At 49.8% G+C, this 18,621-nt stretch overlaps 1 protein-coding gene across 7 annotated transcripts in view; it reads right to left on the bottom strand.

Annotated features, from left to right (window-relative positions):
• Positions 1-18,621, bottom strand: part of RPH3AL (rabphilin 3A like (without C2 domains)) — a 146,239-nt gene that overhangs the window by 45,428 nt on the left and 82,190 nt on the right. For 6 of the 7 annotated variants that reach the window (XM_047080656.1, XM_047080650.1, XM_047080649.1 and 3 more), the window contains one exon: positions 9,126-9,212. The exons of the other annotated variant lie outside the window; for it this stretch is intronic. In XM_047080656.1, the coding sequence (XP_046936612.1) occupies positions 9,126-9,212 (87 nt within the window). The remainder of the gene's footprint in view (positions 1-9,125; positions 9,213-18,621) is intronic. 7 annotated transcript variants of the gene reach the window in all.

The raw sequence follows: 18,621 nt of genomic DNA on the forward strand, positions 1-18,621 counted from the left end.
TAAGTGTTGGTGCAGCCCCGGACTCTGCTGAGTTATAATCAGGATGCGGCATGAAACTGGGAAGGCAAAGTGAACGCTCTAATTGTATTAATCAGCTTTCAATTGCTTACAAATTGGTCTTCTCCCCTTTCTAGCTCAGCCCCCTCAGAGAACGCCTGCGTCCTCAAAGAAGCCTTCTTATTCCAAAGGTACAGCCTCTACAAAGAGGCTCGAGGAATGGTTTCTGGAATCCTGGGGAATTTAGATTCTAATTAACTTTTCTACAGATTACAGTAGAACTTTGAGTGAGTCACTCTTTCTTTAAATGAATTGGGATTAAAGGCTAAACAAGCAGTGAAATAATTTCCGGCTTGCAACATCATGTGCTGAGAAGCCCCCATGCAGCCCCTCCTGACCTTGGACTAACACAGTCATGAAAGCACGTGAAGAAAGGGCACAAGGACACCGGCACAGGAGGGATCTGACAGTCAGCCTACAGGTGGTTGGTCTCCCCTCCGACAACAGAGTGGGCCAGATAGAGTGTGCGTCCCTGGGCCACCAGGGCCTTTCCTGCCTGGTAGGGATCAGGGGGCAGGGTGCAAAGCCCCCTGGGCAGCCTTCCCGGTGTGGCATGTCTGTGGGTTTCTAGCGCTGCACAGGAGCACATCACTCCCCCAGCCCTGCCTTTATACATGGGAGACAGGCTCCCAGAAGAGAACCAGGTGTGAGTGGGAAGGAGCTGCCATGGTGAATTGCATCTGGAAAGGTGCGTTTCCCTAAGGAAGGCTCAGCAGTGGGAGCAGGGACAGGCAGAAAGAACCAAACCAGGCCTGTAGATGTCTCCACCCTTCCTGGTCCCAATGGCCGCAAGGCTGGGTCCCAGGAGCGCCATGGTGCGTCCTCCGTGGAGCAAGATCCCAGACCCAGGAAAGGGGTTATGAGCAGTGTGTATGCTGCCTGGGGTAAATCCTAGTCTGCAGAGCTCACAGCACCTGAAGGTGGATGTTGCACATTCGTATGCACAAAGACAAACACAGGAAACTACCAGAGTCATACAAATAACAACAACAATAAAAAACCCCAAAAAACCAGGATCGGTGATGTGGAAGGAAAGCTTTAAGATTCTTCAGAATGGAGGAGTTGGAAATGATTTGGTAGAAGATCATGAATACAGAAGACAGGATGGAAATGCACCCTTCAACTTAGAAGTGCCCCCAAGAAGAAACCAGAAGAGCTGGGAACAAAGCAATAAGCAAACACATAATTGAAACCCTTTCTGGAACGGAAGACCCAAATATGCCTATTCTAGAAAAATAATCAGTGAAAATGACCTAAGCATATCCAGACAAAAATGTTAATTTCCAAATACATACATATACACACCACCAGGTTATTTAAAGAAGAATAAAATGAGCCAAGTCTGGCTTCAGACTTCTCCCCCATGTCTCTGAGCTTGCCTTGAAAACTGTCTGTTGTGCATCGGATCCTGTCATCCCGCCTTCTCTTTTTCTCAGTTTTGCCTTCACGGACTCCACGGGCTTGTAGCCTAAGCTGTCTCCCCGAGTCCCCGAAACTGTCTTCTGGCTCACGATGTCCTTCCTGGAGTTCTGTGGTGGTGCCTGATGTGCTATTTCACCAGTCCACCCAGCTCTTTCATCCCCCTTTCTTTATATCTTGAACACATGTCAGAGTCTATTAATTTGCCCACAAGGAAATCGGGAAAGTGACTGCAGAGGGTGGCTGCTCACAGAGGGAATGGGAACGGTGTGGGGCGGGGAGTCCGGGGAGCAAATGCTTCCACAGCAGTAAGTTGAAAAAAGGCTAATTGGGTAAGGGCTGTAGTTTTGTGTGGTCACAAAAACATCATATTCACGACAGCTGGCACAGTAGAAATAGGGACTCAGTGCTCCAGGCTGTTGGGAGTTTTGACCAGGGATCAAAAATTAAAAAACAGTCAATAAGAACCAAAAAATAAGGAAACATACGTGGCTGTTAATGGGAATGACAAGGTTCATTGTTCTAAAAAATTACTGAAGTAGAGCGCAATTGAGTTTTAAAATTTATTAATAACATTTTTCATTTTTAGAAATGAAAATGGTTCCGTGGTTCTTTTTCAAATTTGCCGATTCTTTTTCAAAGGTCCTATTTGTTCAATTTGGTTTCTGATCTTTCTCTTATCTCTTTTACTTAACTAATGAAAAAAAAAACCCATATTTATATCTCTTTTAGCTTCTCTATTATCTCTAGTTCCCTGGACACCAACCCTAGTTGTTACCTTTGCTGACCCTCCCTCATGGTGATTCTTTTCATATGTGGTTGGCAGACAACAGGGCAAGCTCACAGAATTGTGAATGGGAAAGAGTACGATCAGTCCCATTACCAGTCAAGTTGTCTCTATGGTATAAAGGCAAGAGCTATTATTGGATAACAAAAGATTCCGAAAGCATACCATCCATGGGCCCATATTTAAGATGACCTAAAATTACACACAAGCTAATTATGATATAAATCAAAAGTAGTAATTCAAAAGTGTATAAGAGGGAATATAAATGCTGGTGTTTATTCTTCTCTTCCAACAATCCATTCTGAGAATATAGTTAAAAAAAAAAACTTTTTAACATTTATTTATTTTTTGAGAGACAGAGACAGAGTGTGAGCAGGGGAGGGACAGAGACAGAGGGGAGTCACAGGATCTGAAGCAGGCCAGGCTCTAAGCTGTCACCACAGATCTCGACGCGGGGCTCGAACTCACAAACTGCGAGATCATGACCTGAGTTGAAGTCGGATGCTTAACCAACTGAGCCACCCAGGTGCCCCACCTGAGGATATAATTTTAAATGTAGGCAAAGAGTTATGCACAGATATTCTGTGGTTAATAAGAAGGAAAAAAAGGAAATAACTTAGACATCCTAAATTAGAAGTAGCCATATGACAGAATGTTTATAAGTAGTTATCGATTATGCTGAAAACGACTTACTATACGTTAATGTTGAAATGTAGGTTAACAATATAAAGAAGAAAGATCAGAAGAAAACATGTCAAATGTTAGCAGTGATTGTTTCTGGATGACAAGATTATGGATTTTTGGGGTGTATGTATTTCTTTATGCTTTTTGATAACACTGTAAATGTCAATGATCCATATTGATTTCATAATCAGAAAAGAGTAAAATGTATGTAACGTTTAAAATAAAATGAAAACTTCAGGGCACCTGGGTGGTTCATTTGGTTAAGCATCCGACTCTTGCTTTCGGCTCAGGTCATGAGCTTGCAGTTTGTGGGTTCGAGCCCCGCATTGGGCTCTGTGCTGACAGCGCGGAGCCTCCTTGGGATTCTCTCTCTCTGCCCCTCCCATGCTCCTGCTCACTCCTGTTCCCTCTCAAAGTAAATAAATAAACCTTAAAAAAAATTAAAAAATGAAAACTTCTAAGAGTAACAACAGTTAAGGACTTAAATATCTGGGTAACGTTAAATGCGAGAGCTGAAATGCCATCACCCTGACGCGGACATTATAGTGCACCAGTCTCAAAACAACAGCCGGAGCAGCCTTTAAAAAGAGGGAGAGGATTCAGGTCCTATCTCTCCACTACTCAAGACCCCCCAGGGGCTCTGCATTTCACTCAGGGTAAAAGCCGAAGTCCTTACAAGAGTCCACAAGGGCCAACACGGTGTAACCCTCTGCCATGTCTCTGAGCTCCTCTTCCAACTCTGGCTAAAGCCAGTCACACTGGTCTCCTTGCTGTTCCTCAAGCCTTTGCAGTCACTGTACCCTCCTCGTGGAGTGCTTTCCAATCACATATCCATATAGCGTGCGTCAGACCTCTGCTCAAGTGTCAGTTCATCAGTGAGCCCTTCCCTGACCCCCATACAAAATGGCAGCTGCCCCCAATGTTTGCAGCCCCCTCCCCTTCACCCTGAGCACGTTTTCACCATCTGTGACACGGCAGAATTCACTTTGCTGTGTTTGTGGTCTCCCTGTCCCACGAGAAGATGCTCAATAGATGTGTGTTGAATGCTCGGATGAATAAATGCGTTAGACTAAGGGCTGAAGCTCACACTGCCGTACTGCTGAAGTGCACAGATCAGGCAGTGACACCAGCCAGAGAGCCCCAGGGACACAGAACCAGCGTCCCGCTCACTCCAGAGAAAATACTTACAATTACAGCCAGAGAGGACAGAAGGGAAGTGTCAAAAGGAAAGAAAGATGGGAGTGTTAGGGCACAGTGGTATGAAAGTTTCCATCAGAAAATTCAAGTGCTTCCATCAGGATGTGGCTTTGCTGCAGGACAGAACTCCCGATTTTTGTCACAGACTCCGAACCAGCTCTCTGTGTCACTTAAAATGACATTTTAAATGCTCTTTCTATTTAACTATCTCTTTGTTGTGATTAGATAATTTTTCTAAGACAAAAAGGTATGAGGAAACCAATTACCCTGTCACTCTCACACCCCAAAAACAGGCAGGAAAATGTAGCACCTGGGTATGGTACACACTGGCACCCCGATGCACCCACATGTGCGCTTTCACAGCCGGTCCACACCTCCCAAATGTCCACGGTGGGCCTAGAGGGAATGTGGACTTTTTTTTTTTTTTTTTTTTAGTATTTCTTATTCATTTTTGAGAGAGAGACAGACAGACAGAGCGTGAGCAGGGGAGGGGCGGAGAGAGAGAGGGAGACAGAATCTGAAGCAGGCTCCAGGCTCCGAGCCGTCAACACAGAGCCCAGCGCAGGGCTCAAACCCACGAACTACAAGATCATGACTTGAGCCGAAGTCGGATGCTCAACCGACTGAGCCACCCAGGTGCCCCGGGAATGTGGCCTCCTCTCACTAAGTTGTACTGGCCTCTAGAAATTCAAGGACAAACTGATAGCATAATGCACAGCCTCATATTCTTTGCCTTAGAAGAGATAAGAAAATTCATCCTAAGCTATTTCAGACTTTTTTGGGCACCAGAGCGCTCTGGAGATTAGGACGGGCCAGTGGAGGGCCCTGCACGTGGCAGCTCAGGATGGTTAGGGAGTGTGAGGGTGACCTGCGGGGGGCTGGGCAGGGGCAGCTGCCTCCGGAGCGCCCGGCTAAATCATTACGTTTGCTAAATTCGTCTTCCACCTCCTTTTCCCTGACAGCTCCTTCCTCTCTGTCCTCCCACAGCTGACCGCCATTTCATCCTAAGAATCTGCCACCAGACACTTAGCAGGAATTTCCTCTCTCTCTCTCTCTCTCTCTCTCTCTCAGCAGTGAATTTCTGCATCTTAAAAGGGAACTCTGAAGACACCTGAAGGACTTTGGGTTCAAAGTGAGAATTTCTGGCTGGGTGAGAGAGAGGCCTCTGATATGATGAAGTACCGATTCTAAGCCAGACATCTTGTGCACTTTGCATACTTTAATGACCTTGCTGAATTCCCACAGCACCTCTAGGCAACAGGTGGTATCATCTCCATTTCAGGGTGAGAAATCAGGGACCTCCAGACAAGACAGAATGTTAGCTCATACTTTGAGTATCTTCCCTGTTCTTTTTTTTTTTTAATTTTTTTAAACATTTATTTATTTTTGAGACAGAGAGAGACAGAGCATGAATGGGGGAGGGTCAGAGAGAGGGAGACACAGAATCCGAAACAGGCTCCAGGCTCTGAGCTGTCAGCACAGAGCCCGACACGGGGCTCGAACTCACGGACCATGAGATCGTGACCTGAGCCGAAGTCGGCCGCTCAACCGACTGAGCCACCCAGGCGCCCCATCTTCCCTGTTCTAAAACACAGCAGTGACCGATGAAAATATTCTAAAAACAAAACGTAAACTTATCCATATTTAAAAATAAAATATAGGGGCACCTGGGTGGCGCAGTCGGTTAAGCGTCCGACTTCAGCCAGGTCACGATCTCGCGGTCCGTGAGTTCGAGCCCCGCGTCAGGCTCTGGGCTGATGGCTCAGAGCCTGGAGCCTGTTTCCGATTCTGTGTCTCCCTCTCTCTCTGCCCCTCCCCTGTTCATGCTCTGTCTCTCTCTGTCCCAAAAATAAATAAACGTTGAAAAAAAAAAATAAATAAAATAAAATATATATGGGGGCGCCTGGGTGGCTCAGTCGGTTAAGCATCCAACCTCAGCTCAGGTCATGCTCTCATGGCTTCTGAGTTCAAGACCCACATCGGGCTCACATCTGTCAGCACAGAGCCTGCTTCAGATCCTCTGTCCCTCTCTCTTTCTGCCCCTCCCCCGCTCATGCTATCTCTCTCTCTCTCTCTTTCTCTCTCAAAAATAAATATTACAAAATGTTTAGGGGTGCCTGGGTGGCTCAGTCAGTTAAGCGTCTGACTTCAGCTCAGGCCATGAACTCGCAGTCCCCACGTCAGGCCCCACATCAGGCCCCATGTCAGGCTCTGTGCTGACAGCTTAGAGCCTGGAGCCTGCTTTGGATTCTGTGTCTCCCCTTCTCTCTGTTCCTCCCCTGCTCGTACTCTGTCTCTCTCTCTCTCTCAAAAATAAACAGTAAAAATTTTTTTAAATGTTTACAAAACATTATGTATACATATGTATATGTATACATTATATACAAAACATATATGTATATATATTTGGAGTTTCTGATATATATATATCAGATATGTATATCTCAATGGATCAGAAACTCCAAATAGTTACTATTTTGAGGGGCTGAAGGCACAGCCTGCTGAGCTCTGGGTCCAGAAGCAGGTGGAGGCAGCTGGGAGCTTAGCCTTCCAGGGTACAGGAAGAGGTGGGGCACTAGAGTCAGAGTCACTGAAGATGGGGGTTGGTGAAGGGACTTCCCGCCTGGGAAACGAGGCTGAAAAAAGTGGAGACTGTCCCCTTGTCCAAGACTAAGAATGTGAACACTGAGGGAAGCTGGAAGTAGCACACACACAGCCAGGGCCTGGCCACGCTGTCCATGGCAGTAATGATCAGCTCTGGACATAATCCCATCATCACTGGGGTCACACAGCCCATCGCTAACCCAGGACATCTGGCTCTGCACTGGGGTGGGGGGGGGGACCCAGGACCTGTGGAGGAAACAGAATCTCAGCTGGGTGCAGGTGGGGGCAGGGGGAGAAACGGACTCCCACTCAAGACGAGCGTACAAACCCAGATGCCAAAACGCCTGAGGAAAGCGGACATTAGGGAAGACAACTAACAAAACCAACAGTTGGGAGACAGTCTCAAAGATTTAGTGAAATGGAAGGCAGTACTGAAGACTCTACCCAGAAAGTATGCCTGAAAGATAAAGAAAAAAAAACAGGAAAGAGCAGTTGGGAGCTACGGGAGGATGACTGAGGCTCTATAATGTGTCCCACAGGACCTCCAGAAGAGAAGACACGGACTAGCAGGATAGCAACGTTCAAGGACAGCATGGCTGAAAATTCCCCGTAACTGAAGATGTTTTATGGATCCATAGATTGAAAGTGTGTATCATTATCGAACTCAACACCCAAGAAACAAATAATCCAGTGAAGAAATGGGCAAAAGACATGAATAGACACTTCTCCAAAGAAGACATCCAGATGGCCAACTGACACATGAAAACATGCTCAACATCACTCATCATCAGGGAAATGCAATCAAAACCACAATGAGATACCACCTCACACCTGTCAGAATGGCTCACAGTAACAACTCAGACAACAACAGATGTTGGCCAGGATGCGGAGAGAGAGGCTCTCTTTTGCACTGCTGATGGGAATGCAAGCTGGTGCAGCCACTCTGGAAAACAGTACGGAGGGTGCCTCAAAAAATTAAAACTAGAACTACCCTACAACCCAGCAACTGCACTACTTAGGTATTTATCCAAGGGATACAGGTGTGCTGTTTCAAAGGGGCACATGCCCCCCCAATGTTTACAGCAGCACCATCAACAACAGCCAAAGTATGGAAAGAGTCCAAATGTCCATCGACGGATGAATGGATAAAGGAGATGTGGTACACACACACACACACACACACACACACACCAGAGTATTACTAGTCAATCAAAAAGAACAAAATCTTGCCATTTGCAACTACGCGGATGGAACTGGAGGGTATTATGCTAAGTGAAATTAGTCAGAGAAAGACAAATTTCATATAACTTCACTCATATGAGGACTTTAAGAGACAAAACAGATGAACAGAAGGGAAGGGAAACAAAAATAATACAAAAACAGGGAGGGGGATGAAACAGAAGAGACTCTTAAATATGGAAAACAAACAGAGGCTTACTGGAGGGGGTGTGGGAGGGGAGATGGGCTAAATGGGTAAGGGGCACTAAGGAATCTACTCCTGAAATCATTGTTGCACTAAATGCTAACTAACCTGGATATAAACTAATAAATAAATAATTTTTTTTTAAAGTGTGTATCAGTTGCAAAGTGAAATAAGTGAAAAAATAAATCCACATCTGGAAAACCAGGGGTGTGCTCCCTTGTGCCTGGCTCATTTGGTTACCACGATCCCCGTCCCGTGACCCTCCACAGAGAGGAGCTGCCTGCCGATGTCCTCCTGCCTTGACCCTGATCCTGGTACCGTGAAGAAAGTCCTGGGTTTGGGGTTAGGAGACATGGTTTGAGCCCCCTCAGAAAGCTCACTGAGCCTCGATTTCTTCTCCTAAAACGGGGTCAGCACCAGAATTATAGAAACTTAGCACCGTAAGGGACTTTGGGGTGGCTCATCACAGCAGACCATGGCTGTGTTCGATTTCCAGCTCTCCCACTAACTGGCAGCTGTGCCCACAAGTTACTTAATCTCTAGTGTCTCCATTTCCCCATCGGCAAAAGGGGATAATAAGAGCACCCGCCTATGGGGTTGTGTAAGGGCGAAACGAACTTTTATCTATAAAGAACTTAGCGCAGTGTCAGGTGCACAGTAAACATTCAACCCAGGACGGCCATTACTATCACTGTAATACAAGCCTCACAAAAATGCTATGCGTACCTACACTCAGGGAGGGACTGCCCACTGAAACCACAGATCCCAAGCAAGGCATGCCACCGCTACACTGTGGAACAGGCGAGCTTTCCACCCTTCTCCCTGGCCGCCCATGGTAGGTCCTCCTTGGCCTCTAGGGAAGCCCCTCCCAGCAACCAACCATGAATTTCCCCAAATGCAAGTGTGCTCAGACCCGCCCCAGCCCACCCCCACCTGCTGCCCTGGGCATCCTACCTCTCTCTGCTCACTGCAGATCTTACACAGCCACAGAGGCCGCTTCTGGCCGGGGGAGGCCTCGATCCCACATTTGGTGCACACTTTCTACAAGAGAGAGGACACGAGAATGTAAATACTTCAGCCACTTCCTCCTCAGCTGAGGGGCTGTGAAAACGAACCAAGGAACGCTTTGGCACCTTCCAAGGGGATGGTGTTTGCTTTAGACCGTCAGGGTACATGACTCAAAGGGCACAGATCATCTGAAACCCATAGCTGGCTCTGGGGCACAATGGACGTACCCAGCCACGGATCGCCATGATATAAATTCACCCCACCCCTCATTACGTTCTGTTAGGATCACATAAAAAAACTAAGCTTGCTGGTATTCACAGCTGCATCATTTTCCACCGCAAAAAAACTGGAAACAACCCAAACGCCCAATGCCAGCAGAAGATCCAGGCAAACATAACAGAGTACGTTGTGGCCTTATCAGCAGATTGTGTCGATACCTGGTAATGTGGGCAGGAAGTGATGTTAGTCAACAGAGAAAACACGCATTTGTATACAACCTCACAAAAAACTCACCTATGCGCCTGACAAGGTGAGAAGATGGTCTGGTGAGAAACACCAGTGACAGCTTTATGCCATGTTGCTCGCGGAATGACTCCAGGAACCCCATTATGGAAGTATTAGGCCCATTTCACCGGTGAGCAACCTGGGGTTCAGAGCAGTTTGAAAATCTGTCCAAGTTCATGCAGCAGGTAAGTAATGGACTCAGGTCTGACTCTAGAGCTATTACATAATTTTCCCCAGACGCGGAAGTGGCCAGAAGCTAGTTTCTGCGTGCTTTTCCTTCTATAGTGTTGCTTAAGAGTGTAACTTCTGTTAAGTTTCTCAAAAGCCACATATGAATGAAAACATATGGTATCTGTCTTTCTCTGCCTGGCTTATTTCACTTAGCATAATACCCTCCAGTTCCATCCACATTGCTGCAGATGGCCAGATTTCATTCTTTCTCATTGCCAAGTAGTATTCCATTATATATATATAACCCACATCTTCTTTATTCATTCACCAGTTGATAGGCATTTAGGCTCTTCCCATAATTTGGCTATTGAAAGCACTGCTATAAACATTGGGGTACAAGTGTCCCTATGTATCAGCACTCCTATATCCCTTGGGTAGATTCTAGCAGTGCTATTGCTGGGTCATAGGGTAGGTCTATTTTTAATTTTTTGAGGAACTTCCACACTGTTTTCCAGAGAGGCTGCACCAGTTTGCATTCCCACCAGCAGTGCAAGAGGGTTCCCATTTCTCCACATCCTCACCAGCACCTATAGCCTCCTGGTTTGCCCATTTTGGCCACTCTGACCATGGGGGAGGGGAAGGGGGGAAAAAAGTTACAGAGAGGGAGGAAGGCAAACCATAAGAGACTCTTAAGGACTGAGAACAAACTGAGGGTAGATGGAGGGTGGGGGAGAGGGGAAAGTGGGTGATGGGCAGGGAGGAGGGCCCTTGTTGGGATGAGCACTGGCTGTTGTATGGAAACCAATTTGACAATAAAGTATATTTAAAAAAAAGAGTATAACTTCTGCACATATATTTGGCTTCTCTGAAACACACAGCAACAGGCCGGGGCGGGCAACGCCAGAAGAAATTCCTGGGGAGGCACGGGGGACTTCGTGGGGCTGAGACGGGTCTCCAGCTAACCCAGGCAGAGTATGATTCAGCGACAGCACAGCGGATCCTCCTCCAGAGGACTGTCCCACCGGCTAATCAATCTTTCTGCCAGGAGGAAGCTACTTGGTCCTTGCTGGGCCGGGGGCTCTCTCCTGCCTCCCGCCGCTGAGGGAAGGCTGGATCTGTAGCTTGGCCTTTTCCGCAGGCTGCCAACTGAGCAAGGAACACACTCTCCTCAGAGAGGAAAATGTCACCGACTTGGCTTCCCAGAGCATGTCGTCACCACCCGGTCAGGTGGCTGAGCCCAGCACCGCGGGGAGGCGGGAGCCAGCTCTCAGCAAAGGGAAAGCTGTGATACATTGGTGGGGAGTATACATTTGCTACCATTCGATGCTCAGGGACAAGAAACGTCACTTTTATTTATTATAAAATGTAATCTGCTTCAAGCTCTTGTCTGTCTGGGCTGGCAGGAAGTCCATCCCAGCCACAATTGGGGCCCCTCCCTGGCTCTTACGAAGGTCCTAAGCTTGGGGTCTCTGGTGGTGCAGTCCAACTGGGGAGGGGTCAGTGAGTGCCATCTGGGGTGCTCACTGCTGTGCTGCTCTCCCTCTGGGTGCCCACGGTCCCTTGGAGGGGTAAGGGGTCTAGCTACTTCTGAACCAGGTCTGGGTTTGGGATCTGTAACAGGCTGGGGCTTAGTGTCACCAGGGGCCAGCAGCCTGTCTCCCAGGAACCCTGAGCTGCCGTCCCTGACCTGGTCTGGAGACTCCCCTCCCCCTCCCAGTACTCACCCTCAACCCTTCTATCCCTAGGACAGCGGGCCCCATAAGCCCAGACGGTGGGCCTCAAAACAACAACATGGGCCTCTCTTGCTGAGGGTAAAGAGACAGGAAGGAAGCACTGAAGCCAGCTGGCTGCTTCCCTTGCTAATTCCCACCATCCTGTATAAATGGCACATGTGTGCCCTCTCAGAGAGGTGAGATTTTCCTGATGCTTATAGTGCTGGATGACAACTCACCTCAAAGCACCCTCTGCCCTCCCAATGAGATGAAGGTGCTAGGCATAAGGAGAGAATAGAAGACCAGTTGCCACCATTTCCTGAGCAATTGCATGCGCCAGGCACTGGGACCCTGGTGACAAAGTATGAAGGAGGCGGGTGTTATGACCTCCATTATAAGGATAAGGAAACTGAGGCTCAGAGGCGTTCAAGACTGCTCAAGCCCCACAGCTAGCTAGGGACTCTCAGGATCTGTGAGCATCCCTTCTCCCAGACCTCAGGAGAGCTGGATAACGCCCTCCCTTGCCTGGGTGCCAAGCTGGTGTCCTGGCTCTCCAGGGAGCTGGTTCATATCCCTGGGAGTGTGGCTGATACCTCTCAAATAGACAGAGAAGGCAACAAGGGTGACCCTGGGACGAGGCTTTGCTGGGATTGGGGTGCAGCCACACTGCTTATCAGCTGCATGACACTGGTTCTAGGAGCAAACACTTGGACTTGAAGTGAGCCTTGAAGGATGGGCACGCACATGCCCTCGAGACCTATCGTCCGGTTGAATGAACATCCGTGTCATCGGGGGATAGGCATAACAGCTGTGTTGTCTTCTACCCGCGGACACAGAAGCACCCAGCCTGGGGACAGGAGCAGCATGGGCCCGTTGCCCTCCAGAGGCTGGGCCAAAGGCTGTTCATCAATTACCAGTCTGGAAGGCAGGAAGAGGGATGGGTTGCACGTCCCAAATGTCCCCTCTGCTTCTTGTCCTGTGGAACGCTGTGTGTGTGTGTGTGTCGGTGGGGGGGGGGGGCGGCGATCAGGAGTGGCACGACAGGACACACAAGCCTGTTTTCAGGCTACCACAGGCCACCACTGGTGGAGCCCACAGTCCGTTCTTGCCATCTCTCGGTCACCTTCCTGCGCCTGCAGTGTCTCTGGCTGGGGAATCCGGGCCAGCAAAAAGATAACGTGCCTCAGTTCAAATCATACATAATTGCTGCTCCATTAAATCTCGGATCAGTAAGAAAATAATGCACCTTTTCTCCTTATGGGCTTGGTCTTTGTTCTGGGGTTCCAATAAGGGAAATTAGGCAGGTGGTGTTTGAAAAAGCCAGTGACAGAGAGGGTGAGCCAGCTATGACATCAACCCAATGCAAAAGGCATAGGGCACCCTTATGTCAGGGACAGTCTCGGGGCCTGGAGATGGGCTTCCACTGAGTGGAATTGCCCCGGGGGTGCGACCACCAGCTTCCCGGGCTCGGCTGTCCCTTGCTTCCTGCAGCTTGGACCTCTGAGCATTAAACAAAACACGCCTAGCTCCTGGGCCTGCCTCAGAACAGAAGCAACAAAGCTCCAGGCCTTCAGCCGCACCTGCTCTCTCTCCTTTCCCTCCATGCCCGCCTTTTGCAAATATGTATTCCAGCCCAGACGGGGTGGCTCAGGGCACAGTCCACAGGCTGTGGGGGCAAGAAGGCACAGCCTGCCATTAAGACGCAACCTTGGACTTGTTTCTAAGTTTCTCTGAGCCTCGTTTCTTCGCCCGTAAAATGGTGGTACCGGGCGGATTCCTGCCACGGTTGGGAGATGGAGGGAGATGATTCATGAAAGTGCTTAGAACACCACGTGGTCAAGAGCAGCAACACCGCAGTTCTTTCCTGCACACCTGCCTCAGTGAAGGGTGCCAGCACCCATCAGTCACACAAGCCCAAATGCAAATCATCCTCGATCCTCACTCTCCCTCATTCCCACCAAACAATCCACCTCCAAGAACGCTACATCTCACTGGACTCCACCGCCCGCCACCCCCCCGACCCCGCCATGATCCACACCGTGGCTGTCTTCACTGCCCGGACTGCACCGTGGCCTCCCGGCAGATCTCCTCACCCCCACTTTGGCCAGCCTCCAGTTGGTTCCTGGCACAGCAGCAGGAGTGATCTTTTCAAGATGCAAATCTAATCATGTCATTTCTCCTGTCCCTGCCAGCTTAAAAGCCTCCAAAGACTTCCTGTTGTTCTCTGGATGAAGACCGCCTGCCTTCACGTGGTATGCGGTGCCTGTTGAGGCTGGACTCTCCTTGTCTGCCTCAGTTCACTCTCCCCGGCTTTACTACCTCACTCTCCATGCTCTCACTTGCTTCTTCTGCCACAGGACCTTTGCATATGCTGCTCCCTCTGTCCGGGATGCACTTGGCCACACTCTCTCATTGTTAACCTATGCATCCTTCAGACCTCAGCAAAAGTACCACTTCTTCAAGGAAGACTTCCCTGCCTTCTTACCCCATTGGGGCTTCCATAACAGGCTCTTGCCTCTGTTTCTACCACTGTCAGAGTCAAGATTTTTACCCTCAATTGTGTGGTGACTGTCACTTCCTCTACTAAGCTGTCAGATCCCTAAGTGCAGAGGCCATGTCTACGTCTGTTCACCTTCCTGTTTTCAGTGACTGGCACAATGAATATTTGTGGAATGAATGAATGAATGAATACATAGGTGATACTTTTAGTATTATAATTGGGAAGACAAGAACATAGTCCTTTCTAGAATGTGCCAATCTGTTGGGGAGACAAGACACACAGAGACAGGAAACAGCAGCACAAGCCAGGGTGTGCTCCCATCCACACCAAGTGATGCTAAACAGCAGGGCAATGGGAGAGCCCATACATGGGGTAGAGTGCCTGGGGTAGGACTGCTGGACGGGGGGGCCTCACTCTTAGGGTATGGGGCATGAATCCAGGCCTGCCTGGCCACAGAGAAAATGGCGCAGAGGGTCCTTTGTTAAGGATGGGGGGAAGGGATGTGTACCCTGCCCTCCACGTGACCGCTTCTGCCTGCTTTCCCAAGGGTACATCCTGCCGGCCACCTGTGTTTGCAGACCCATTCCAAGGTCTGATCAGGTGCCCTCTTTGACATCCTCACAATCCAGGCCACTTTGGTTACCCCTTCTACTCCCTGGAGCCCCCACACTGCAATCCAAACCTTTACCTTCCCACACCGCAGTCAAGAAACAGGAAGTACAAGAAAGTCTGTGAGGCCACATGCGCCAGAGCTCAAGCACTTTACTCCCAGGTCAGGCCTTCTCATCCTCACTGTGAACCCCCGACCCCTTTCAGGCAGAACCCGTGCTTCTCGGGGGTCCCCAAGCTGCTGCCAATTAGAAGACGGGAGGGACACAGTGCCAGCGCAGGGCGGGAACAACACTGTTGGGCACGCTCTCCAACCCTTCTCAGGAACAGAGGTCTGGGGGCATCCGCCAAGTGGGAAACAGCCACACTCCCCACGACGGGTCCTGAGGGCTTTGTGGTATGATCAGATGTCACACAGAAAGCCACTTTTGTGATGCTCAGTCAAGGAAAAAAAAGACGGAAAGGGACCCAAATGTTCCATGCAAGGAGCCAGAGAATGCACACTGTGCTGCGGAAATGAATATCGAAGACAGTTCACTTTAAAATATTTGGTGCTTCAATTCAACAAACGTTCGATACTGGGTATAAGGCTCTGTTCTAGGGAGGAAGAGGATGAACACGGCAGGACCCTTTGTCCTCAATGACTCAGTGAGTGTCCCCCTGAACCGAGGAGTTTACGAACTGGTAAAACTCATCTGGAAAAGGACCTTCTGGACAGTTCCAATCATCATCTGAAGGTGGTTTGGAGGTGAAGCCGCCCCCATCAGGACCCACACTGCCGTGATGCTCACGGAGCGGCCGAGCTAACCCCGGGGAGCAGGGGCAGGAGTGGTTCCGCACGAATGACTGTAGCACCTGCACGAAGCAACGTAAAGAGGAAAGCCCGCAAGTGTGCCCCTCACCACACAACGTGCTCCCGGGGCTAGAGCCCCAGTCTGCAACAAGGAGCGATCTGCTTGTGTTCTGCGGAAAGCTACAGCGATAAAAATGCTGACAATGCAAACCAGAAGAAGTGAAGACAATCACAGCGAAGCTGTTATTTGTACTGAAATGGAACAACATTCACAAGAAGTTAAATTTAAAAGGCATGTTATAAACAGCATGCATAGTGTGATGCTCTGCCATATAAATATGTATAAGTGCCTACGTGTGTTTAGAAGCCAATATATGCACAGAAAAATATATGGAACGATAGCGCCCAAAATGTAAATCAAATTGTGCTAAGTCAGAATCTATTTTAAATGGATAAGCAGAGCTCCTATTTAAAGGAAGCCTGTGCTAAATGCTTAGGGAAATCACTAGCCCCAAGTTCGTTTTTTTGACCAGATCTCTATTTTGTGGGTCAGGATGGATTCAAGAAGCCAAAAGCACATGTACAAATAGGCAGGAGACAGGGCTTTTTGGTTGACTACGGCTCAACTGTGGATGGTCAGCCTTGTCCCCCAGCCTCTCCCAGATGGTGTCACTCAGTCACTGAGTGACTGATCATAGGCTCAGCCCTGCTAAACCCCAGAGACATCATCGGCCAGGTTTGGAGGTGCATCAGCAGCCCCCATGGGCCAGGAGTACAGGGGCTAGAAACGGCCTTGTTGCCATGGATTCGGTATCTGGAACCCAGGTCCTGCTGCCAGATGACTTTAAATAGCTTAGATACTGATGTACATATTATAAATACTTACACGCTTTACTGAGCACTCATGCCACACCAGGCACCAAGCTAGATGTCTTACGTGGAATCTTATTAATTTGCGTAATAGCCTAGGAGGTGGATGTTATTGTCCCTGTTCCATACACGAGAGATCTGAGGCTTGAAGTTAAGTAACTTGATCGCAGGGAGCTGGGATGTGAACCCCATGCTATATGAGCCCTAAGTGGCTGCCCAGACAGACACTTATCCCCTACCTCACCCCCAACCCCCAGTGACAGCAGAGCTCGTCCCTCCTCCAGAGTTACAGACTAGGTCAAACCTCAAGTAGGAGAGGCCATTGCCGGGCGCCACCTCCTTCCTGCTCACCAGGACACGGCCTGGGAGCCAGTGGGGCTGAGGGCACACTGACCTTAGCCCTGACTGCCTGCAAATCCCGAGTCACTGGGCCCAAAGACGTGCAGCCTTAAGAATGCCAGCCATCTGCTGCTCTGTCTGACACAGAAGCCAGGAAGCGACTGGAGAAAAATTTCAGAAGGAAGGCAGCTTTCTCTGTGCTTCCCACCCTAATGCCGGGCCAGGGAAACACCAGCAGTCTCCAGGCCGGCTGTGGGTAGCAGGCTCGTGACCACGCAGGGCCGGGTCTCTGCTCTTCACACAGGCTTCCGGAAGGCTGCACGGTCGGCTTTGGGCAGGCCCACCCCCACCAGATGAGCCACTGACCCCGGCCCCCAGCTAAAAGGAAGCACCGCAAATTTCAGGACTAGCTTCCAAAACACCTCACTCCAGCCAGACAGCATGGAGCACTGAGTGGAGAGCGGGGGTTGAAGAAAACACCAGAGAAAGCTATGGATTATTAACACTCACAAGCACATGATAAGACATCATGCTCGGATGTGGCTCGGGATCATCTCTGTGCCCGTGCCCCACAGAGCGCGTCTGATGGGGGAATGGGCTACTTCGGGCAAGATGAAGCTGCCAGGCTGGCTGCGAGGGCCCAGATGCTGCCCCACCTGCCCCTCATCCCCGCTAACTCTTCCTGGTCCTGCTTATCCTCAGCATCACCTCTCAGGCCCCAGACGGAGCGCCCAATTTGTATCTCTTTTCCAGACAAACGTGGGAAGCAGCGTGCGTAAGACCTCCACTCCTCTGGGAGCGGTTTTGTCAGGGTCCTTGAACACAACCCTCCGAAAATCCCCAGGGCCTGGTGGGCACCTCAGAGCTCGCTCGGCACTGAGCCAACCTCCCGAGGGAAAAGGAGGATACGTATGGTCGATGGAGTTCTACCATCAAGCTTTTCGTAAGCTCTGAACACAGCCTGCTCCCCGCTGCCTGGCTCTGACAAGTCCTGCAACTTGAATCCCTGCGCCCTCATTCGCTCCTTCCGGCCTAGGGGAAGACCTCCTTGCTTCCGTGCCCTGCTTGCCAGCCTGGGTTCCCGGAACTGACGGCGCCTGAGCCGTGCCTATCTTGTCCCCCAGGCTCCGAGCCACGGGTCCACTGTGCTCCACCTGAATCCCCGGGAGGGAAGGGGCTCTGGCCAAGGGTCTCTCAGGACTGCCATGTCACACGGTGGCCTGCAGCCTTCCAGCTCTCCTCTGTCAGGAGGGAGTCAGGGCAGGGAAAGGCCCAGGTGGTAGAGGGAGCCGACTTACATCCAACTTGCTCCCTGCTGCGTGGTTACTTAGAATTACGACTCATAATAACGATAATGGCCACCATTTATTGGGCACTTTATTCCATGCCTGGCTCCACGCTCAGTGCTCAACACGCATTATCGTTATCACATTCAATCTCGTTTACGTTCAACACAGTCCTGTGAGGGTGGTTTTATGATCTGAATGTCATGGATGAGGAATCGAGGGCCCAGAGATGTTGGGTAGCTCGGCCAGGTTGCTGCTACAAGGAAGTGGCAAAGCCAGGGTACGGACCCAGGTCCGTCATAATAAAAGCAAGAGCTTGTATAATACGCACTGCACGCTGGGCACGGCATGAGTGCTTTACCTGGATTATTCATTTAACGATGACGGGAGTGGGGCGGACGGCTTAGGTAACTGGTCTGGGGTCACACACTTGTCTCAGTCTGGACTGCGGTCCTGCTCCCAGCCCCACCTCTCGCCCGTGCCCTCTGCGACCCCCTACTTACAGGGCCCAGGAAACGGACGTCACCGGGAAAGAACAAGTGGACAGAGTGGTCCTATGAACAACGGTGGCCTGAAAACAAACGGCAGCTCACTTTCTGAGATACACAGCATCCATGCCAGGAAGAAACACGAGGAACTGGAAGTCCCAAAGCCAGTC

This window comes from Lynx rufus, unplaced genomic scaffold (assembly GCF_022079265.1).
Source record: "Lynx rufus isolate CCGP_SWC_20201006 ecotype Redwood Valley unplaced genomic scaffold, mLynRuf1.p SCAF_18, whole genome shotgun sequence".
Taxonomy (NCBI): Eukaryota; Metazoa; Chordata; class Mammalia; order Carnivora; family Felidae; genus Lynx; species Lynx rufus.